General features: G+C 35.0%; 1 protein-coding gene across 5 annotated transcripts in view; it reads left to right on the plus strand.

The window, feature by feature from the left end:
- Positions 1-25,891, plus strand: part of LOC108976989 (transcription factor HNF-4 homolog) — a 62,952-nt gene that overhangs the window by 11,672 nt on the left and 25,389 nt on the right. For all 5 annotated transcript variants that reach the window (XM_018946459.1, XM_018946460.1, XM_018946461.1 and 2 more), the window contains exon 2: positions 7,801-7,963. In XM_018946459.1, the coding sequence (XP_018802004.1) occupies positions 7,876-7,963 (88 nt within the window). In that variant the 5' untranslated portion in view covers positions 7,801-7,875. The remainder of the gene's footprint in view (positions 1-7,800; positions 7,964-25,891) is intronic.

Here is a 25,891-nt window from a genome sequence, read left to right on the forward strand (position 1 = left end):
CGGTATGCTGATGGCAAGTTGGGGTCTCTTTTTCCCTTACTGATTAGTACCAGCTGGTTTTTTCCAGGATTCAGTGAATATTCCGGCTTCGAGGCAAGCGTTGTACATATTTAATAGGGCTGCGAGTCTTTCTGCAGCAGTTTATTTTCCATACGGGTCGGATGTTTTTTTGTTCTTGAGCTTGCCAGTGGATAGTTGCAGCTCGTTGATGGTGAACTGAGGAATTTGCTGAAGTTTTAGAGTCTGTTCTGGATTACCAGCCTTTTTTCGTCTGTGGGAAAGTGTACGTTTACGATGTGATCCATTTAGCTAGCGGTTAAGTCTAGTCGAACACCGAGTATTTTCATTACTGTTTTATACCGAAGTCCTTAGGGTTTTTGTAAGTAATTTCGTAATGCCACTCTCATAGAAAACCTCATCCTATTCCATAAACAGAGACACCTAATTTTCATAATCTTGTCTTGCTGCGAAGTTTTCACCAACAATATTACTCCCAATAAACGGAAACAAGTAGAAGATATTTGGATCCAAGTCAGGTCTTTAAAATGGATACAAAAGAACTTCCCAACTCAGCATCCGAAGTTCCTGGCAAGTCACTATGGATGATTAAGATTTTGGCCGTAAAGAAACAGCTTATATTAGATTATTCCCATCAATCTTACCAAACACTTGGAAAAATGTTTCGGTCCATTAATTGTGGCTTGGTTACCGCTTTAGCAAGATTATCGCTATTCGATCGTGACCGTTTTCATTTGACATTGTTGTAAATGATCAACTTTTCATCACCATTATTAATTCGCTTCAGATATATTGATTTTATTTCGATTCGCAGATTAAAATTTAGGCCATTAGGTTCTCTTGCATACATCGAGCTTCTTGTTGTATCCAGCTTTATTAAAATGGTTCCAAATGATCTTCTGGGCAACATTTAATGCCTGGTTAAACGAAACAATGCTTACACGATTTCGAATGCTCGACGATTTCTAAAATTGTATCGATATTTTCGACAATTGGCCTTCCAGAGCGTCAAAATTATCGGAACTGAATTGACGAAACCAATACTGTGCGTAGTTGGCCGCTACAGTTTTAGTACCATAAATACTATTTACATACATTTTCAGCCGTCCGGCTTACATTGCCGTCTTTAAGACAGTAAATTTGGTGAATTTTCTATATGGTGTCTGTGGTTAATCTTTTAAGAGCGGTCAATTAAAAAACTATATGAAAATCGTAATCGTATCTTCCCAACACAATATAGTATAACTAAGGCTACGTATGAGAAAAACATGATTTTTTATTTTTTTTTATTTATTTCAGATCTTATATTAGTTCTCTTCAATTCGCAATTTCGCTGCTAACTATGTTTGAGCATTAGTCAAAAACGGATACAAGTAATAACAAAGTTTGAGGACATGTTAGCAAGTTCCACCACATTATTTTCGATATAATATGGTTTTCCAATTTTCTACTCCCTAACGCTTGACAAATCGAAGACACTTATCCTTTGCAGCATATAGCAAACGATTACAACCACAATGTTGCCTCCAGTATGAAATGTTCATGCTTCAACAAGTAAACATCCATATATAGATCTTGTGTCTATTGTATGTAATCTGTTAACGAAGTTGATTCTTAGAAGAAATCGTATAACGAATATGCAAGAACAAGAAGAGTCCAGAAACCGTCAAATCTGTTGATCAAGGCTACTCACAATATTTTTGCGGTGGGGCTTGCTTCATAAGATGATACTATAGAGTGGAGATGAAAAGTGGAATATCGGAAAATCAGTGTCAGCACTATGAAAAATGGAATAGGGAATAATAAAATATTGGCTACTTTCGATTTCGTTCCCTTAGTTTGTAGATTGCAACAAAATTTCTACTTGCAAGCAGTAGACTTCGCTTCTGTAAAAATGTGCAAAGTACTCCAGGCCTTTTACCAAGCATATAGTACAGAACTTTCTTAAAACATATTCATACCAACAAGTGTTTAAAAATATTAAAAAGTGGGGGAAAAAAAAAATGTCTTCGACTAAGCACTTGTACATATATGAACGATATCACAGTAGAACTGGACTTCCGTAGATTTTAACACTTAAAAAGCATCGCTTCCAGGAGCCTATGAGCTTGTCTGTGCTATATTTACTCAAAGATTACGATAAAATGATATTCGAGCAACATTTTTATGTCGAATGCACCAACATTGATTTTAATTCGATGATTTGAAAATTCTTCTATCTCAAAAATATTAATAGATAATAGATAAGACACAAAGTATTGATAACACTCAGAATTATCGCATTACTTAAGATTACCATATTCATATATGGCTAACTTCTAAAACTGAACAAAATATTTTGATTTCATCGAAGTATACCCAGTACAGGGCATACTAAGTGCGTAGTACACAGAAAGAAACGTCGGAGACCCTAAAAAGTTATATAGGAATGTTTGAGGAGAACAGCTTAATCGATTTAGTCTTGTTTGTCTGTCTCTCAGTTTTTGAGATATCGTTCTGAAATTTGGTATCGCACTTTTCTCACCAAGCTGCTTTGGTTTTGAAAACGCCGATATCAGACCACTAAAAGATCTACAGGGTTTGTTCAGAAAGTAATAGGAGCGTATTCTTCCGCCGCGATTGTACTTCTGGATTCGGTAGAGGTCGTTCCTAGCTAACGAACGTGCTGATGGTCAGTTGTCTCCGAGCACCTGGAGAGTCAGGACAAACATTTTCGCGCGACGTGTTTCTGTGAGTGGTTCAAGCCGAAAATGCAGCAGAGATACGCGATTAAATTCTGTATGAAACTCCATAAATCTGCTACAGAGACGTTTGATATGATCAAGCAGGCTTACCCAGATGTTGTTTTAGCAAAAAGTATGTTTTCGGTGACGCCAGGCCAGGAAGAGGTCGCTGACGTAGACCGTGCGGAGAGGGAGCAAACGATGCTCATTGCCTTTTTTGACATCAAAGGCATCGTCCAAAATAAATTTGTTCCACTTGGACAAAACGTCCATGCCAAGTTTTACGTTTTTGAGTTTAGAGACTGAAACAAAGGGTCAATCGGGTCCGACAAGACGTCGCAGCCGATTGGAAGTTCACTACTAACTAGTAGTAACTGAGTAACTGAGACGTGTTCTCGAAGTCTAATATAGACAATATGCCAGAAATAATAAAATAACAAAAAGAACCATAAATTAAGTATAATTACCTACAAAAGAGAATTCTCTAAGCTTCTTGAAGCCCACAAGCCAATGAGTAAACTGTGTGACCAATTTCACTGATTATGTGCAGACGGGGTTTACATTTACTACTTTTACTTTCAACAAGAATTACTAATCCCGACAAAGTCAAAGTAAAATATACATAAGTATGTATGTATGTGTGCGTGGTACGCTTGGCTACACAATGAAATGCGATCTCGGACGCCTTCGCGCCGCATTGAAGTGTGTAATGCAGAGCACACTTGAGATAAGGATTTCAATTCACACTACCACACACATACTAACACTTACAAATATACATATATATATATATGGTATATATGTACATACTTATGTATGCATGAATATGTATATTATTTCACATGCATGCATGTACGTTTGGACAGCAAAACAAAGCGTTTAATGAGTCAACTAAATATTTATTTGCGCCTTTTTATGCTTCATAAAAAATATGAAATTGATAAAAATCGCTGTTGCTATTATTGTTGTTGTTTTTATCATAAAACTGCATGAAATCATGCTTTATTTCATTTTACAATCGTCTTCGCAAGCACTTAGTGTTGATGTGTGTGTTTATGATTGGTTTTATTATTGTTACTACATGCTTGCACCTAATCTACGAAGAATGTGTGAACAAGTGTGTATGAATGTGTGTTGGTTGGTGATGTTCTCTTTGTCTGCAACTAAATCGCCACTTTGTGTTATCAATGCAATAATAAAGTTTATGGTTGGTTTTCTTCGCTGTTTTGTACATATTTTTCTTGTATTTCTTTCTCATGTATTTATATACATACTCTACATACATACATACATACATATGTATACTTGTGTTAGATACAGTGGCGTATCTAAAACGAAATTTTGGGTGATTTCGGACCACCTTTTGTTAGTATTGGAAAATTTTGTGTTTTACACTCTGAGCAGAGGGTATTAAGTTTGCAAATACTTTCCCTGACTCGTATATGCTCTTCTTCTTTACTGGCGTAGACACCGCTTATGGAATTGTTACACGTAACGAGTACAGTGGCGAGACAGTATTCTGGCCGAGTATGATACTCGGTCGAGAGAGTTGCGTTGGCGAGTGGAGGTTTACACGTATTTTGTTCATCTAGTTAGACAGTGAAGTTTTTCAAAGTTTTATTTACAATGTTTGGTAGGAAAAGACATTTTAAAAGAGTTTTTAATGAAGTTCTACCGCATCTCATAAAAGAGTATTTACCATTCCAATTCTTTCATAATGCAAAATGCAATTGAAACTAAATAAACAACATAAAAATCGACCGAGTAGCGAGTGAATACCGAACGCGTGTTCACATGCAACGAGCGAGTCAGTGATTTGCTCAGAAGGGGCAAAAGAGTGAAGAAAAAAGAAGCACTCGGCCTAGTAAACAAAATGTGATTCTAGTGACTCTCTCGCCACTATACTCGCCCACTGACTCGGTTCATTACTCGCCTTACTGTTTAAACGAAACGAGTACTCGCCCGAGTCACTGTCTCGCCGCTCTACTCGCTACGTGTGATCAAGGCATTACGCGGTTATAACCGAGTTAACAATAGTGCGCTCGTCGTTTCTGCTTTTCGCAAATCGACGCCAATTGGAGATTCCAAACGAAGCCAGGTCTTTCTCCAACTGGTTTTTCCAAAGGAGTGGAAAGCTTCCCCTGGTGGCTACTGCGTCGAATACTTTCAGAGCTGTAGTGTTTTCGTCCATTCGTCCATAACGACCTAGCCAACGTAGCCGCTGCCTTTTAATTCGCTGAACCATGTCAATGTCGTCATATATCTCATACAGCTTATCGTTCCATCGAATGCGATATTCGCCGTGGGCAAAGCGCAAAGGACCATAAATCTTTCCCAGAACCTTCTCTCGACAACTCGTAACGTATACTCATCACTTGTTGACATCGTCCAAGTCTCTGCACCATATAACAAGCGGGAATAATGAGTGACTTATAGTTTGGTTTTTGTTCGTCAAGAGAGGATTTTGCTTCTCAATTACCTACTCAGTCCGAAGTAGCACTTGTTGGCAAGAGTTATTCTGCGTCGGATTTCCAGGCTGACATTGTTTTTGGTGTTTATGCTGGTTCCAAGATAGACGAAATTATCTACGACCTCAAAGATATGACTGTGAACTGTTGGTTTGATAACAAGAGATATTTTGTCTTGCCCTTGTTCACTATCAAACCCATTTGTTTCGCTTCCTTATGCATTCTGGTAGAAGCAGAACTAAAGGCGCGGTTGTTGAGGCTAATGATAGGATGTCATAGGCGTACGTTAGTAGTTGCACACTCTTATAAAAGATAGTACCTTCCCTATTTAGATATGCAGCTTGAATTATTTCATCCAAGAGCAGATTGAAGAAGTCGCATGAAAGGGAGTCGTCTTGTATGAAGCCCCGTTTAGCATCGAACGGCTCGGAGAGCTTTTGGTATTACTCAACGTGTAGATTGGATTGGGTGTTCCTAAATTGGATTGACAGTCTGTAAAAGGGGTTTGATATTGAAATTTAACGAGAAAACAGAGACTTTACTTACATCTTTACTCTTGGTTCGTTCCCTCTTCTTGGGACTAGCAATTTAAAAGACAGAGCTTACTTTGAATGCTAAAATTACCACTTCACAAGTCTTTCATCAAACCCTACCTAATGCACTAAAAATAAGAAAAAATTGGCAGCCTTCCTAAACATTATTTAATTAATTTTTTTTTTTGGAAAATAAAGAGGTAAGTAAGTGCTGCCTCTCCACATGGCTAGCCAAAATATGCTCCATACTGTCTCATAGTACGTTTTTCTGCTTAGGTTCTCGAGCGAATAAGATCTTCCAAAATGCTAAGTTTTTTCGACCAAAATTTACAGAGTTCATAATAAGCAGCAAGCCTCTCGGTAGGCAGATATTGTAACGGTAATCCTCGTATCGACTAACAGAGAAACATTTTTTTGAACTAATATATCGCGATAACGCTCGCGCCACGCCTAAAAATTGTCAAAATCGCTCTATAATTTTTTAAGTTCCCGAATAAATTATCAATCTGTATCAATTATCACAATATCACAAGCTTCAATTTATGACATCAAATAGTGGGTTATCATGGTATTATGTTATCACTATTTAAGAACCATATAGCGAAACGATGTCACTTCGGATGGTTGAGTTTAAGATATCGATGTAAAATGCGCCTAATCGTTGCAAAAGTCAGTGCGAGTTGTTGCAAACGGCGCCAGAACGACTGTCCACGGTCTTCACTCTCAGTTACGGCTGCTATATTATCTTTCTGGCGTGCTGGACGTTGTCTATTTTGTCGAATATTATCCGATAATAAATTTTAGGTCTCAAGATGGGCGATGGCGTTGCGAATAGTACACTCAGTAGGCCGATTATGAAGACCATACGTTGAGCGAAGCGGGTGAAATACATTCTTTACAGCACGTGAAATTTTGTAATAATGTTGAACTATTTGTAAACGGTTTTCAGGCGTAAGTCTTTAGATAATTAAATGCCAAACAATACTGAACAAAAATATCATGACAACTTCCCACCACTCAAACGTGATCTGACAAAAACAGGCTTTTGCAAAAAGTACCTGTACTTCGATCGCCTGTTAGTAATGAAATTCAGAGAGCGTGTTTTTCTGATAGCAGCGTTTTATTGGATCTAAAATAGATAAAATCGGGGCGATACCTGCGCTAGCCCTCAAATACCGCATACAAGAATTTCCGAATTTCTTGTTGACGTTTTACCATACGCAAAGTCTTAATTGTTTTAACGAACCTCAGAGAGGGACTTTTTTTTGGTAATATTTTAGTATTAAAGTATCCAAAATCACTACTCGTAAATTTTCTGACTCCGACTGTGCATATGTCTATATATATTTATATACGTATGTAAGCTAACACATCTACATATATATGTACATTTATTTGAACAATTTTTTAGATCATAAACATACCTAGCTACAAACGAATATATAAATATTTATAAACTTTTTATTGAGTAATTGTTTTTTATCCATTTGTAACACCTTGCTAAGACCGCCGTATATGTACATACATACATATGCATGTAACCCATTCTTAAGACCTTTTTTGATCCCGTCGCATTAATTATTGTGTACGTCGCCGTGTGGGGTTTCTGAAATTTCCATTTCATTATTATCGCAAACGATTTAAAATTCCTATTTGCGTATGTCATTGAAGAAAAAGTAAGGAAAATGAGACAAACAGTGAAAAAGTAAAATAAAAGTAGGCACAAAAACAAAAAGGAAATTATGCAAGACAGTGTCCACTGCGCCTAGTTGTAAGGGCCCAGCGCGCTCATAACCTTGTCACCTGAGTTGAATGGCTCGCTTTCAGTCGGCTGGGTTGGCTATCGGTTGGTTTTATGCACCCGCAATTAAATTGCTTCGATTAGCAATTTAGTACAGACACATATATACATATTTATAGTTGTAAATACATATATACATATACATATGTATATATTTTTACAATATTTATTTTTCACTGAAGTATCATATTTGCTAATTACACTCATAAAATCCTAATCGTCAAATAACAACTGTTTCTTCTTCTTGTACTTTACAGTTAAGTAATATATGAGCGGAATTGTCTGAAAAATGGCGTTTTGTTGATTTGTCGTTGTGGTCAAAACGGGGAAAAATGAAGGACCCAAAGGAACTTTTACAAGAAGTTAATATAGAAGTAAATAATAAAATGGAGAATTTGGAAGGCGATTCAAATGACAGGGGTGAGTGAATAGCGTTAAAATAGTGTAAGTCGATTTTTAAAAATATCTGAGAAAATTTGTTTTGAATTAATGAAAAGTAGTTAAAATCATCTTTTATGGTCTTAAATATTATAAAAACTGCATTCCAACAACATCAGCAAAAAATTTTACCACTAAAGCTTAAGTCGATTTTATACAATTTTGAGTTGAGTCTCAAAATCGTGATTTATGATCTTAAATATTATAATAACTGCTTTGCAACAACAACAGAAAAAAACTTTGCCGCTAAAGCTTAAGTCGATTTTATACAATTTTGAGTTAAACTAATTTTGGTTATTTTTTTTAGTGCTTGCACTTATATTTTATGATTTGTGGTAAGCGAATTGAGTTAAAATGACGTTAGTCGATTTTGAAAAATTCTGAAAAATTTCGATTGACTTAACTTGCAATATGCTAAATCGTATTTTATAACCTTAAATGTAAAAACACATAAACATTTTAAAACAACAAAATTATCAAGTGCCGAAGCTTAAGTCGATTTAATGAAATTTAGAGTTGAACTAATGTTTGTTGTTTTTGGCGCGTATGATTATATTTTAATACTAGAGATGGGTGAATGGAATTAAAAAAGCATAAGTCCATTTGTGAAAATTTCGAAAAGCCGATTTGAATTAATTTTGAGTGACTGAAATCGTATCTTATGGCCTTATGGCCTTCAAAATTATAGGTATTTTTTGAAAAATATTTTGCTGCAACAACAAACACACACTATTTTTTTATACAATAACAATAACAAATTTTGTAACGACTTTTGAAAAAGATCACTTTGGCCGACCACATTTTTCCGCTAGGGACATTATTCCATCAGTGTAAATCGAAATTTCGAAATTTCCAGAACGGAAGCGAGCGAACCATTGTTGTGCTACACGAGCTTAAAATCTCAACTTTCTAACACTATATGGTATGACACAATGTGATTGGTAGCACTGGAGATACATATACGACTGCAACGACATCCATTGACAAAATACGAAAAGACTTTTTCGACTACCAATATATAATATATATATTTATAGGACATCCAACATTTCCTATTGAGCATTACAAATTTGGTGGCAAATCTAGAACCTTAGTTGATGATCGTAAACCTTTAAATCTTAATTATTTGGCTTTTAACATCATAAAATGCTTAAGTCGATTTCTACAAATTCTGAAAAATTTGGTTTTAGACGACTAAACTAATATTTACTTGTATTGACTTTAAACATTTAGATTAAAGTGACTTACAACAACAACAAGTTAAAGTTCCACTACAGATATGCTTAAGTAGATTTAGCAAATTTTGTTGATATTGCCTCGCAGACTGATTGTTAATCCACCAAATCTCACCTCAAATATTTATATAAGGATTATATGATCTTACAGCAACAACAATAATTAAGAGCCGATAAATTTAACAGTCTGGCATAAATTGGTACCGGAAACAGGTTTCTGCCGTAACTCGCCTTAATTGCTTAAATCCGTTTAGAGCCTCTCGTTTGACCACTAGTTAATATGTAAATCAAAAGGTATTTAATACAAGGTAAGGAAAGTGAAGAGAGGAAAGTAATTAAACCCAAACGAGTGTAGCCAAAATATTAGTAAAAGGTTAAATCAGATCACTTCCGATGACAGGAAAAGGGCAAGCAAAAATTGTATTCTTATGAATATTTTACTCATTGTCGTTTAAGTAAATTTCCATTGTAAATGTGTAAGCACTTTTTTTGTGAATTAAATAAGTATTAATTACAATGAGTATATAAATATATTTATGTAAGTGAATAGTAAGCGATTTTGTGCTGTCTCACCGGAAGCCAGGCTCATTATTTAACTTAGTGATCCAGCAAATAATATTTTACGCTTATCGCCAATCATTTTTCTATGGGGAAATTCAGTATAGGAAATGTAAACATGATATACACAGCCAAGAATATATTAATATATAAAAGTACATATGTATATTAGGGTGATTCAAAAAAAATTTCTTTTTGTTTTCATTTGGTACTCTGAAAAATAAGTTCCTAGACACCTCTAAGGAAGCATCTCCAAGAATGAGTTCTTAATTGTAACGGGAACGTCCTCCCATTTACAATTTTCTATTTTTTCTTATTATCATTTAGAAAACTTTATATCTCGCTTCCAACTACTTGAAAAAATATCTTGTTCCTTAGATTTTGTAGGAAATTGTATGCTCTACAAAAAAGGTCTGTACGATTTTTTCGTAAACCCAACCGTTTAATAGATATTAACAGTTAAAGTTTGAACATTTTTGGAAAAAATTTTTATTTGTTTTGAATTTTATAACTCAATGAACTAAATTATTATGAATGATGAAACTCATAGGTTTTTGGAAGGCTTTCTGAGAGGTGCCTAAGAGCCTATTTTTCAGAGTACTAAACAAAAAAAAAATTTTTTTTTTGATTCACCCTAATCCGCATTAGTGTTTGACGATGAATATCTCGTATCTCATTCATAATGATTTTATTTCATTGAGTTAAATTAATACTCTTCTTTCGCATTACTAGGTGTTTTTGCCATTATTGTTGTAGTGTCCTTTGAGATGTTCCTAATCGACGCATTATTATATTTACAACTTCAATAGAAGCTTTATCACTAAAAATCGGCTTAAGTCTTCGAACATCTGTGTTAAAAAATGCTCTTCCTTGATTTCGGAGAAAACGTTTGATTTTACCACCTCATTATCCGAATCCATTCAAGCTACATAGGTAGTCGAGTAATTTGCTTTTGCGCTATCCTCACGTATATGATCTGAAATAAATGTGACTTTACGTAGTAGAACTCTGTCATATAATATTTTGTGAGCTTCGGATATTTTTCAAATACTCCTTCCAATTATTGACATTTGAGTAGGATAAAAAACTCGTTCTAAGTTTACTGTGATCCATAATATGTAACTTACCTTTTTAATTAAAAGTGCACAGCATATAAACCCTTGATCTAGAACTTTTCATAAATATATCGCAGAAATTTAAAACCAGTTATCTCTTTTTGAATCATCTACTTATTGAACTCCATTAAGGCAGACTAAGTTGTTGAAGTTTTGAACTCAGATATCGTCACTTGTTCGATCACTTAATTTCTAAGACTTTGAAAAGACCCAATCTAATCAATGATTTCATGGAGCTCCTTTGTAGACTCCTCATTGGTTGGAGTTTGTAGTTGTACCTTTCTGAACAGGTAGGCCGCACGACGCTTCTCCGCGTACGTTGCTTTCTCTGGATCAATGACTTAAAGATAGGTCATTCTGTGGCAGATGCACTATAAACAACCTTAGTTTTGGCATCTACTTTCAACTCCCGCTTGGTAGGGTTATTTATGTTACTTGGCTTGGCTGCCGCTGATATTGTTGCCTTGATATAACTGGATTAGCTGCAGCTCCAGTGCTAGTGGCAGTTTTTGGACCTAGACCAAGCTTAGCGCCCGCCTTTGTGCTAGTTGCCTTAGTTCTCGAAGAGCGCTGTATTCTTTTTAGCTTTTTTCGTGAGAGGCGGACTCTTCTGGTGTTGCATAATTTTTGATTTAGCCCATATTTTGGACAACGAGTATAGGGAATGGCAGGTCCGCATTTGCATAGTCCCCATTAAGCTAATAAGACTATTACACGTCAGGCATCTGTAAGTTCCGTTCGAGGCTGTGCTATTTAAGCGTTACAGCCAGCCTGATCTTTAACATAAGTCTACTACCTACCATAGCAAGACTACCAGGATGTCATGAAACGTATTATTGCTGGCGATGAGTCTCGGATCAACGCTTATGAGCTGGAAACAGACGATATCATGGCGAAGCCGAAAAAACCTCGTCAAAATAAGTAAAAAATCAAAGATATGTTATCAGTTTTCTTCGATTTTCGACTTGTGGTGTACTTCGAATTCCTTCCGACCGGCCAAATTGTCAACGAGGAATACTATTTAAGTGTTATGCGTCGTTTGCGCGAAGCTGTTCGTAAAAAGATGGCGGAATTATGAGCCGACAACTATTGGTTTTTGAACCACGATCAAGCATCCGGGTTATTAACGCCCATGAGACATCGCGGCGTTTATTGAACTTTGCTAATAATAAAAAGGATCAAATTACCCTGTATAGTAAACAGAAAATTCCATTTGTTTTCGCATGCGATTTCGGCGCGACACTGCTTATCACAAAAGTGACAGTAATTTATCTCCTTTTGTTTGACAATCAACTCCCACTAAAGCTACGTAAATACAGATTTCGCCACACCCATGTTTCCTGTGGTATTTATACTTATTTATTGATAATATTATCTATTGATTCCTAAAAAAAAGTATTGAGTATTTATTTACGGTTTGTTTGCCTGAAGATTTCGGTGTTTACTTTCATAAAAAAATATATATAGTATAGTTAAAATATAAATATATTTATTTATAATATATATACTACTATATAATCCGACTGTGAGTTGCTCGCGTCTCGACAAGTGGTTGAACAACAAAAGAATCAGTGTGCGCCTTCATAGACGAGGTGGCACTGCGATAACCCCGAGCAGCAACCGGACAATGATTATCGTATTTTCACCATAGACAAGTGTGCTGTGGTTGCTGTATGTGGGCGCGAAAGCTAGCGCCCAGTAGAGCTGTGGTGCAAGGGCGCCTCGGTTGTAGGCCGCAATCGTATAATAATCTGGAATGTGTGGGTGTGTGACATGCAAAATATTCATTTCTATTTATTAATCTAGACTATACACATTATTTAGCAATAATATTGATTGCTATAAAACGGTACAGTAATGAATTCTAATAGACAACAAAATAGCGATTTGTTGTTTGTGTATTTATAGGCGATGAGGCGTTCGTTTAGCGCGAGCAACGCTCATTAATAGATCAATCAGGAAAACCTTCAATAGCGATTGAGACGTATTTCATTAAATTTTTATACCCTGAATAGGGTATATTAAGTTTGCTATGAAGTTTGTGACACCTGGCAGGATACATCAAACCTATAAAATAGCGAACCGAGTCGATTTAGTCATCTTCGTCTGTCTCTATATATTCGAATTAGTCACTCAGTTTGTGAAATATTGAACAGAAATTTTGCACAGGTAGCTTTTTACCCAAGAAGCTGCTCATTTATCGGAACGCGCGTTATCAATAGCTGTCATACAAACTAACCGATCAAAATCAAGTTCTTGTATGGATAACTTTTCTATTTGACAAGATATCTTCACGAAATTTGGCATAAATTATTTTACAGCGTAATTATGGAGATCGGCCCAATATATGTATCATATAGCTGCCATATAAACTAATCGATCAAAATCAAGTTCTTGTATGGATAACTTTTCTATTAGACGAGATATCTTCACAAAATTTGGCATAAATAATTGTCTAAAGAAATGCTAAAATCTTCGAATAAATTTTCCAGATCGACCCACTGTAGCTTATAGCTGCCATACAAACTGAACGCTGAAAATCGAGCTCTTGTATGGAAAACTTTTTTGTTTAATACGATATCTTCACAAAATGTGGCATAGATTATTATAAAAGGCAACGCTACATTCTCGAGTAAATTATTCAGATCGGCCACTGTAACATATAGCTGCCATACAAACTGGCCGATCACAATCGAGCTTTTATGTGGAAAACTTTTTTCTTCAACAAGATATCTTCACAAAGTTTGGTATAGATCATTATTCAATAAAAGGCTTTGATCGTCGAGGGTATTGTTCAGATCGCTCCACTATAACATATAGATGCCATACAAACTGACCTATCAAACTCAAGCTCTTGTACGAAAACTTTTTTTATTTGTGAAGGGTATCTACCTTCGCTGCAACCGAAGTTAAGGGTTGTTTCTTATTTTATTCAAACTATAAAATTTCTTTATTTTAGTATTCAGTACGTGCTGAATTTGAAGAAAAAAGCGGTTGACTGATAGCAACGCCAGTTGAATCATCAGCCATAATTATTCCATCGGCAATGTGACATGCATTGATTCTTTTAATTATAGCGTGTTCTGATACAATTTATTTAATAATTTTAGTGAAAACTAAACATTTATTTACGTATGCAATTTTATAAATTAAGAAACACATTGTTGCCTTGTGCGCTACGGCGATTATTGCATACGGCAGTGGTGTGAACGATTAGTCGCGTCCCATTGTGTGAATCATGTTATTTCTTTGTAAACATATCCGTGAATGTTGTTGTTTTGAGATTGCACATGCAATTGTAGGCATAAATAGAAAGGGTGGTTCATATGGATATTGATTTGTTTTTATACACTTGCAGCGTGTTGCTACAGAGTATAATAGTTTTGCTCACCTAACGGTTGTATCACCTAAAACTAAGTGAGATAGATATAGGGTTATATATACATACATATGTCTATAAATGATCAAGTTGACGAGACGAGTTGAAATCTGTCCGTCAGTCCGTTCATATGCAATCTGCAAATCCAACAAAAATTGAGATATGTAGATGCTCTTAGTATTGAAGATGAACCAAATCGGACAATTGCCACGCCCACAAAATACCGTTAAGCGAAAATTTATTAGTGCTGTAACTAAGCAATTAGATGTATATTTTTTTAATATAATATTCCCTTGATATCTTTATATATTTGATATATCCTCAATCGGATTATAACCACGCCTACTTCCATATAACACAAATTCACAATTAAATGTTATGCTTTCTGTTGATAATACCATTCGCTTCGAAAGAAGATTGCTGAAATCATTATTCGCAGTTTTGTCCAAGAAGAACGAGAGTTTCTGTGAGCCGTTCCGCACAGTCGGGTCTACGTAACTGGAACAGACCCGGATTTTTTATCCGGTCAAGGACTATCAACTCTGAAGAACTGCTTCTACAACAACAGCAGGGTTTCTGTGAGAGTGGCATTTTGTAATTCTTCAAATTGGCAACAAGTTATCGAACAAATCGGGTAATATTTAACCTAAAATAGATCTAAGCGAAATAAAAATTTCCATTTAATGCAAGAATAGTTTTTTCTCTTTATTTTACTTTATACGTATATAAATCAGTCACAACATACATCAATTCTCATCTTGAAATGCTCGAAATTGGTTTCACAACTTCTCAAAACCCTGAATATCGATTTCGAACCTATGGCTGACATTATCGAACATAGGTATCAACCAGTGAGATGTATTAATAAAAATTACAAGTACCTTTTCTTGAAAATAAAATATACTTCGGTTCTAAAAAAAGATAAAATCCATTAGCAAGAATACGCTGTAAGCATCTGGGGTTCCCGGTCGGTATTATACACTGGAGGAGGTATCGGTAGTAAGGCCACAGAGTCTGTTAAAATTCAAGTCAATCGCAGGTATCCTAAAGGTTGACTATTCCTCATGGACCTAGTAAGTGAACTCCATCTGGTATCGTAAAGTGCCAAAATTTGTCTATTCTTGGCTCACTGGCTTACCATACTAGCCTAACCTAACTTGTATTAATCTTAATTTTTGCCTTCAAACATGTTCCTTTTTAAGCCAAAACACGTATACCCACCTTCGGCTTCGGCTGAGTTGTCTCCTCCAGTACTTTCAGTTAATTTCGTGCTTTTCCGGATTTTATTCATTTTTTAGATCCATTCATTAGATTAAATTAACTTAGTTTAGGTTAAAGGGTCGATGATAAGAAGCTCCACAAATGGACAGCTTAGAACATCGTGTCGTTGAGGTATCTATACATAACCTCTTATATACTAGATCATAAGAGCCTTACAGATCGGCAAACATTTTTGAGCGTGTCACAGATTTGTTCAAACGACTAATATTAGTTTCGGCTAAGTCTTCTGGTTCGCAGAAGGTAAAATTACCAAGATATGGCAGCTCAGTCTTTTGTAGGCTAAATCTTTTATGCTGCTAGAGTATATTAGGCGCTTGTTTCTAAACTAGTATATTTGGGTTCTCTACAACAATGGTGTGTGACTTCACTAAACTTTTTCATTTGTACGCCTAAATGTAGACTACTTTTAATTTCTAAATTGAATTACGTTCTTCGCATTAAGTGCTTTTTCGTAAGCTAAGTATATTTCATTATTATGCAATTATATGGTGCGAAACTTCGCTAAACTGAATTTTTTGTGTGTACGCCAAAATGTAGAGTATATTTTAATTATACAAAAGGGTCAAATTTGAATTAGGTTCGCGTTATTTTGGTATTGGACGCCTTATTGTAGACTACGTGCAATTAGAAAAAACCGTAAAATATCAACAATTTTCAATTTCAATACATTAATTTTCAATTTCAATATATGGAAATGGAATCTTTAGACAATTTCATTCTTAAAATATTTTTTCAAAATATTATACAAATATTATACAATGAGGTTTAGAGACTTCAACACTTACTCGAAAGTGACCTGAAAGTTTAGATCTCTCCCTGTAATATACCAAAGCACGTAACCTCACCTTTATATAAAATTCTCATTCCAAACGCAAAACGCAAAAAATTGCTCTCAAAAAATAATTTTCTGTATTTTGTAAATAACTTCTGAATTATTCCGGTGAGTAATTCACTTCATGATTACACCAGAAAAAAACCGATGACTCAAAAGCCAATCAGCAGTTGTACCACCCTGTACTTACATTGGCATGCAGACGCAATCACTTCATTTGCCATATTTTGCATTCTCGACGCATGTGCTGTGCAGCGTGTAAGGCGGTGTTGCCCGACCACAAAGTCCGACAACGTCACACCAAGATAGACGGACGTTGGAGGCATGCAAGCATAGCAACCGGTGAAATGCCTGCGTACATGTAATACCACAGCTGAACCAGTAAGTGGCAGCAGACACCATACAAGATCGGTATGCGCAACATCAACAAAATTGTGTTACATATGTTTTATTTTTTTTTTTTTATTTAACTTTTTTTATTTTAATTTTGTTTTTGTTGTTATTTTTTTGCTTATATGTATATTCGTTTGTTTTTGTGTTCGCACCTACAACTGGACTGTCCTCTGTGGGCCAATGTTGCAGCTATGAAAACATGCCTTGCTCAAGAATTCCGCTCAAAAATCTGCGATCGTTTGCAAACTGCACGCAACAACAATAACAACAACGAAGCGACAGCAGCACACACCTTCGCCTATGTTCAATTGCGAATTGGTGCAAAATCCAATAAATTATAGAAAAACAGTAAATATTTAATAACGAAAGAAATACAAACAAGAACACACATGCACAGTCATGCTTTCAATCATTTGTGCGGTGACGACGCGTACGAAAGGAAGCAAAGTTCAATTTTTCGTTTCGTCACAGCTTTGAATAGCGATGCTTCAGCCCGGTCAAAGTACAAACGGGCCGACAACAATAAAGTAGAGTCGCAGCCACAAACACAACCGCAGGCACACCACCGCCAACGCCAACATCACTCATCAACATCGGTGACACCACTCATTGCGCACCACGTTTCGCACACTTTGCGCAGATGGTTGTATGCGTATATGCGTGTGTGTTTGTGTGCTTGTGGCTGTTCACAGCGCTCGATTACGCTTTTGTGTTGCCGATGACCATAAAATTAGCGAAAATCGAGCAAAACATACAAAAAGTGTGCAAAGCAAAGCAGCATTTCAAGTGTGATTACATAGAAATTACAACAACGACAACAAACAAATATAACCAGAAATAATAATTGCCGAATGAAATATTGCCGAAACGTAGCGCAATGGTTGCGATGAGCTGGCGGTTATTGACAAATTCGCATATGCAAATGCACACACATACATATATAAATTGTCAATATGTTTGCGCAAATTGATTAGAATAGCAGCTGTTGGACATTCACACACCTACATTTCATCCACCTTTGGCAATTGTAACACTCCAAATGGGCTAATTAGCTTACACTGCATGTGTATATATGTATGTACATATGTACATATGTGTGTATGTTTGTTTGAGTGGGCAATGTGTCATCAAGTGTAGTTAGATACGTGCATTATATTTGATTTTGAAGTATGAACATAAAACGCAGTAATTTAAGTTGACTTGTAAAGCAGAGCAATAAAATATAATCAATTGACTTGCTTCGGTCTAGTTCAGTAACTAGTTACAAATTATGAGATTAACAATTAATCGAAATTTGAACTAAATTTTACAAAAATTAGCAAAAATGCTTTACACGCTTCTTGATGGTTTTAAACTAGTTGAGGACTAGTTTGGTAACTAGTTAAAAATTGTGCGATCAAAACGAAATCAATGCATATCGTGTTAACGAATTTTGAAAAAAACTTGAAACGCTTCTCAGAGGTTGCGGACTAGTTGTAAACTGGTTTGGTAACTAGTTGAAAATTAAATAACTTAAACAAAATCAACACATATTTCGTTAACAAGTACAAAAATAAGCTGATCAGAGGTTACGAACTAGTTGAGGACTACTTTGGTAACTACTTACAAATTAACATTAACTACTTAAAAATCGTTAACAAAAATTAAAACAAATATCAAAAATCTTAACAGTGTCTTCGAACTAGTTGAGGCCTATTTTCGTAACCAGTTTAAATTTATCATAAATAAAGTGAAACTATATACAATATGCATGTAACTTTCTAGTAAAGAAAATGGAGAAATGAATAAAATACATTTTGCTAGTAGCTGCCTAGTTGGAGACCAGTCGCACACTAATTAAGTAATTAGTTGGAAATAAAGTAAAATTTAGTTCTTCAAAGCAAATGAATTATAAACAAGAAAACACATTCCCCGAAACTATAATGGCCTTCATAGATGTATATATTTCTTATAGGATAAAAGTCTATATAAGGATCTTTATCTTCATGTTATACGGTCAGTTTGAATGGAGGCCCTATGCTATAGTGGTCCGATCTGAATAATTTGTTTTATGATATATAAGTTTGTAGTAGTTCGTTATCGGAAACTTCCTGGTAAAAAAAGGTATTGTAAAAATATCATAAAGATATCTTAAAAACTAGGAACTATTTCAGACAAATCATGGTATGATTAGTACTAATTGAGGTCTAGTTTCCTAACTAGTTCTGGTAATAAAATCAATATATATTTTTTTTATGTCCTACAAGCTAGATATTACTGTAAGGACCATCCGATTTTTTTTTTTATTGTTCCAGGCTTAAAACTCCCCAAATTTGGACAAAATTTTATAAATAATTCCATCTACGGTTTTGACTAGTTAGAGACTAGTTTTCTATTAGTCAATGGTTGCTTATAAAACCCTATCTTCAAGGATCATGTGCCAAAAATCTTCAATTAATTTTCAACGATTGTAATACTAAACGATGGTTTTCCATATACCGTAAATCTTATCGAACAGAAGTGAAAATCTAAACTAACTATTAAAGTGTTATACATATGTTCGAAAAAAGTTCACTTGGTTAGCCCCGTCAGCCTGATCTATTTTAAAACAAAACTGACCTACACAGCTTTTGCCTCAATATTTCTATTAATTTACAAATTAAATATTACATTTTCTTACTTACTACCAAAAAACCAACGAACGTAAGTGAAAACTTACACTTTCTTAAGAATTTCCGAAATATTCGCAGAAGATCAAAAAACCACAATCCAGAAAAAAATTTATAACAAAAAAAAAAATCTTCAAGAACTCTAAATGATTTTTAACATCGAAGAGAGAGCGTGAACACATTTCTCCGCACAAAAATATTTATGTGCGTGAAGTGTCAAAAGTATTACAGCGTCGGCACTGATCGCACGTAGCAGATCGTTTGCTAGATACTGGCTATTATCTACCTAAAATGTGTTTCATCAAAAATTGTGCCAGTCATTCGGTGAGATTCATTACAAAAACACTTATATGTATACGTATGTACATACATATATATTTAGTTATATATATTTTCATATGTAAAGACACGAGAGCTTATTTGTCACTTAAATATTTTTTGGCAATTTCAGCGCTACCATTATATAAACAACAAAATATATTAGTAAAAAAGATACCCGAAAAAAGATTAAGACTGAAAACAAAAACAACACATAAATATAAATACTATTACTAAGAGCTTTATGTATTTATATACATATGTTGATTTGAAAACCGAGAAACATGCATATTTATTTTGTTTTGACCGTCGAGGAAAAAAATTTTACACAGTGAGATAATTTAGATATCATTTCTTAACTTTTGCGTAAATATATATGATGTTACGGCGATATCAAATTTTTCTAGATATCTGTGTATAAAATTTTCTTTCGTTACTTATTTTTGTGACTTCAAACAGGTACTAAACTAAGAATTATATGTAGTCTATGAACTTGTGGTTCCAAATCGTTTTTTTATTTCAAAATCTCCTAAAATTCCGAAAAATTTGACTCGATGATCCATTACGAGCTTCCCTACTTTTTTTTTATTAAGAAAAAACACAGAAACTTCAAATTTAATGGGGACTGTTTATTATCATTCGAAAGAACATTCTTTGGCCCGAGTCGAAATGGATAGACTTTAAATATCCCCTCAGGAAAAATATAAACGGAGTGATATTACTCGATCTTGGTGGCCAATTGACCGGTTGTCATGGCACGATAACGACATTGACGTTTACGTTCTCATCGGCATCATTTTTTTTTTTTTTTTGAATGATTCTACCGGCCCACCAACGACAAAACAGCTCTTCGCCCTAAATGCGATAATTTTGCTTGTTTACATACCCATTGAGCCAGAAGTGAACCTCACCGCTGAACCAAATTTGCTTGAAAAAATCCGATCTTCTTGCAACTTATCTTGGATAGGTGAAGCGGTTTCAGTTCTTGCACTACCTGTATTTTGTAGGCTTTCAATTCAAGATCTCGACGTAAAATGCGACAAATACGTCATACGTCAGACTGAGTTGCTGCGAAGGGCGCCGAATCGACTCTCCACGGTCTTCATGCCCACTTTCAGTTACGGCTGCAGATTTTTCTTCCGAATATTATCCAAGCCTCAATATGAGTGATTTCAATGAGTGGCAATGTGAGTTCAACCATGCAATTTTAGACTCCAACCGGTAATTTAATTCCTGGTGGTGGCTTTTTAACAAAAACCTTTGCCAAGGCTTGCTTTTGCTAAGATATTAGGGATAATATTCTAACCTGAACCGTATAGTGAACTCAACGTCAGTTTAATGTAATAATATAGAAATAAATATTGTAGATATCTTGGCAATGTCTCTCATGTAATCTGCCTTTCGTATTGCATATGTTAGTTCTCAAAAGCTACCGATATTTCTTTATCTAGTTTTTAGCACTGCAGGAGTCCTATAACGGCAGATCCGTGCAAGAAGTTCATTGAATGAGTTAAATCATTGGGTAAGCGGAATAAGATGGGGGTTTTAGAAGGAGTTTAAAGGCTGTTTTATCAGCCGGGATTTCTTTACAAGAGTATGTTTAAATTGTCAGGAATGCGGTTCCCAAAACAGTTGGTCTATCGCTACAGAATAGGTCTTAATATACATATGTATATAATAGGTTTTAACCAGAGAAAGGGTGTCATTTTGCTCTTTAGCTACTCAACATTTAATAAACTGGAGCTTACCCTTTCTTTATTGAACTTAAGAGTGTACTAAAGGCGATTACTCGTATGATACGGCCTTGAACAATATATAGTAAAACCAGAACAATTTCTAAGACGACAGATTTTTTGCATTATTCAAACGACTCGTGGTCTGTGGTTACATTTTAGCATTAGAAATAAAAACTTTTATATTCAACCGGCGCCAACCTTTGAGAATTTACTTTAAAAATGAGATCAATGAGATGACCTTTAATAACAATAATGTAATTTTCACCAAAATAACAGACAAATATCTCCAAAAGCTAATCTGAAATATTATACTTTTTTTGTAAGAACTCGTCAGTCAAGCGAAACTTTCCGTAAACATCTTACAAGTGATTCTTCGTTTTCTGTTTTTGTTTTCTTTGCTCCAACTCATCATGTTGTTTGGTCATATTAATTTTGCATAACTGTACTAAGATGATTGGTATATAATTTAGGACATAAGTGATTAACGATTTTTTGCTAGATTCTAAAATTCATTGGACATGTTGATTTACATGTTATCATGCGTTTTTAAATGGCATGGCAGATTTTCGAAAACAATATATAAATAAATAAAAAACAATAAATATGTACGAAATTGATGGAAAGAGATGCGACGAAAGCGAATAAAAAACGCGTATAGCCAAAATTAGCGGCCCTTTCTAGTGATAAGAGCCGAATTCGCTGGTGGTTGAGCTGCCAGCTGAGCAACCACAATGACAACAACACGAATTTCAGTACGGACGAGTGTTCACAAGAGTGGTTGGATAAGCCTTTGACATTTTATGTAGATATGAGACGAACTGGGTCGATTGAGCCATATCTTTTTCTCTTCTAAAAGCTGCACTTCTCTCGGAATTACCGATGTCTATAGCATTTCGCTGTCTTACAAACTGACCAATCTAAAAATCATGATAAAGATCTACCTTATGTGATATAAGAAATGCACCAGCGAAAAGTAAGACAGCCGAAGTTAACGTTTTTAATATTTTCTAAAGATTTTCAAGAATTCTCAGCAATATTTGGAGGCTATTTTCGAGACTTTCAAGATTAAGATCAGCTATACAAATTTTACAAAAAGCTTTTCAGTGGAGGAGTTTTTGACATTTAAAAAGAGGATTTAATTAAGCGTGGTTAAATCTGGAACAAAATCTACACCTTTGATCTAATCATTAAAGTAAACTTAGGTCTAGTTATCTTTTTCAAAGCATACTTCTGTACAAATTCTAAAAAAATTCAATTTAACCTTTGTTCCCAGTTTCTATTTCAATTAAGTTCGCTTCTTCACTTTTTTGCACGACTTTTAGAGCTCTTGGAGAAAGATCAGTTATGGAAGCTATCGTGTTTTTTGGTTATTCTTGTATATATATAAAGGGAAATGTGGTTTCGTTCCGTTAATTAGAGCCAATCATACTCAAAACTTTTCTGAGATCGTCCAATTTAATTTAATAGATTTCAAGCGAAGGCACTTAACACTAAGGACCTATTTTGTGGCGATCTTAGATTGTATAATTATTTTTATTATTGACAAGTTTTGTGGACTGTCGTCGATTTTTTTTTTTTTTTTTTGTGAAAACCAACAACTTTAGTGACTTTCGTTGGAATATCAGAAGAATCAATGAAAACCATTTTGAAAGATCAATTGGGAATAAGAAAAGTGAAAGAACGATTGATTCCAAAATCAATCAATTATTTTTAGACAACTTTCCGACCACCAGGATGTCATTGTAGGATGTATTTCCTCACCGACATTGCTCTTTCGAGAGAACGTTTTTAAGTTTTCCAAATACGCTCAAAGCTCCGAAACTATATGCCGGATAAACTTAAAATTTTCGGAGAATATGCACAAATATAATATATTTACTGTACAACCGATATATAATATAAGTATGTACTATGTACCTATGTATGTATGTACATATGTATCGATTTTTGAAATTCAAAAATGAATAAACCCCCTGGCAGTGCTTGAGGTTATATCAGAGACGACTAGCAAATAAAACTAAACTATAAATATAATATGAGAGTTCTATAGAATTAATCATGCTTTCGGAGAATATTTACAATTTTCAAAATACACATTATATAATATTTGCAGAAAACTTAAAAAAAAATTTCAAAACAAAAATTAAAAAAAAAGAAGTGAAAAAAAAACAATTGAAAAAAATTTAAATTTTTTATGAAATTTTTGAAAAAAAATGTTGAAAAAAGAAAAATTTCCAGAAAAAAATTTTAATTATTAAAAACCTARAAATATSAGAGCTATACAGAATTAATCATACTTTCGGTGAGTATTTACAAATATAGGAATATATTAGCAAACAAATTAAAAAAAAAAAAGTTTTGAAAAAAAAAATTTAGAAAGAATTTTGAAACATTTTTTTTTTTTTTTTKAAAAATATTGACATTTTTAAACAAAATGTTTCTAAAAATATGAGCTTTCTTTCGGAGAATAATAAAAAAATTTCAGAATATACATATGTACACATTAGCGAAACAACTTTTAAAAAAAATTTTGAAATATTTGTGAATATTTTTTTAAACTCACAAGTGGCGTATTCCATAGTAATTATACCATAGTAATTATACATATGTATATGGTACCCAATTCCTTTTGTTGTTGTTGTAGCAGATTTCGTTAGTGTACGAAATGGGCTGAGTGGGCAGTCTACGTTCGAATTATCGGCACTCTAATGGGGAACTCGCAAATTTTGTTATTTAGATTCGCACACCGACACGTCGAGCCGTCCTCATATGCACAGCCAATGCTGGCTTGTTTATCAAAATTCGGCGCTCGAGCAGTGGGCGTGCAAAAATACATGTATACAGATGTACATACATACATAATTGTTTGTGTTAATATGCATATGTATGTGTGCCCAAAAATTTGCGCTAATATTAAATTGTTGATATGTGTAAAAATGTAATATAATCATAAAACAGGCTAATAATGATTAGCGCACTGTGATAAGAAGTTAGCGCGACGCGCTGAAATGGAGATGTGTTTGTAGGTAAGCGTTGGGGCTCTTTACTTCTATATTAAATGTACCCAAAGGTGTGTACGGATATAGCCTAATAGGCGGACGAATAACTATTTGCCTAAAATAAAAAAGGAGAAAAAATGGACACTGAAATTTCTCAAGCGGACACGATCGCGTACGCTGAACGCCTATACGACACGCACACAAAGACGCGAGCGCACAGGCGTAGAACTGCGCTGCCATGTGTGTTTTAGTAGCCTACACTAGATCCATATCAACAATTAAGTCGATATGCGTGTATGTGTGTGTTTGCTGGCGTCTTTAAAGTGACTCGACGCTGTAGAATTTATTGTTTTTGCTTTGTTGCTGGTTTTGTATTGGTTTTGATTATTGAAGACGGTGGCTGATACCGCTGCCGTGAGTCGTCAAACGCCAACAACACAGCCACATTTGTATGTCGTATAGTCGAAGGCATGCGACGTCTCTTTCGCCAAGTGCCTTTTATTTACTTGTAGACTCGCTTACTCTCACACTTACTTCGACCAGCGGCAATAATACCTGCATACACATGCTCAGCACTACACCGGCTGTACACATATAAATATGTATATGGATATGCACGTGTATGTGTGTATGGCGGCTCCAATGCGCGCTGTCCGCTGCTGTTGATACTGACCACACACAAACACACACGCGCGCACACAGCTTCGTCGGCACGATCACGGCTTTGCAGCCGCCTGCAAACACGCAGTCACCGTGCGCTCAACGCTAGCGCCAGCGCCGCTGCCGTCGTCGCTCGTAATCACAGTTTCCTTAACAATTTCGCTAAGGCTATATCATTAGTATTATTACTAAGTCGTTTTAGTACGAGCGTTGAACAACATTAGCGCCTTAGTTGTCCGTCGGTACTTTTTGTTGCATTTTATTGTGTGTGTATATGACTCGGTATGTGTGTATGTTGTGATACGCCAATCGCACCGCCTAAGAACGTACGTTGCGAGACTCACCGCTGATTAGTCGACTACTACAACTGACAGTTAACTGTTGACACACTTCGGCTTACGGTCGTCCACGGTTCTACGTTGCTCTACGTCAAATACAGCTAATATATCGGTTTAAGTAAGCGTTGAAGAAATAAAAATTATCCTGATAAGAGTGAAAGCACGCACGAACATACAAGTACGAACATACTCGTACTTACATACATATGTTGGTACATGTAGTACCAGCTAACATTGCAAGTGCATCCCTGTGGCGCGTATCGAAAAGTATTTATGTATTTTATTTGAACTTCGAATTTTTTATTGTTGTTTCTTGGAATGGCATGAATTACAACTTTTCCGGATTTTCAAGTGGTTATTAAATAAATGGCGGAAAAGTAAAAAAAAAAATTTAAAAATTTAAATTAAAAAAATTAAG

Source organism: Bactrocera latifrons, unplaced genomic scaffold (genome assembly GCF_001853355.1).
Source record: "Bactrocera latifrons isolate USDA-ARS-PBARC rearing strain unplaced genomic scaffold, ASM185335v1 scaffold_82, whole genome shotgun sequence".
In the NCBI taxonomy this organism is placed as follows: domain Eukaryota; kingdom Metazoa; phylum Arthropoda; class Insecta; order Diptera; family Tephritidae; genus Bactrocera; species Bactrocera latifrons.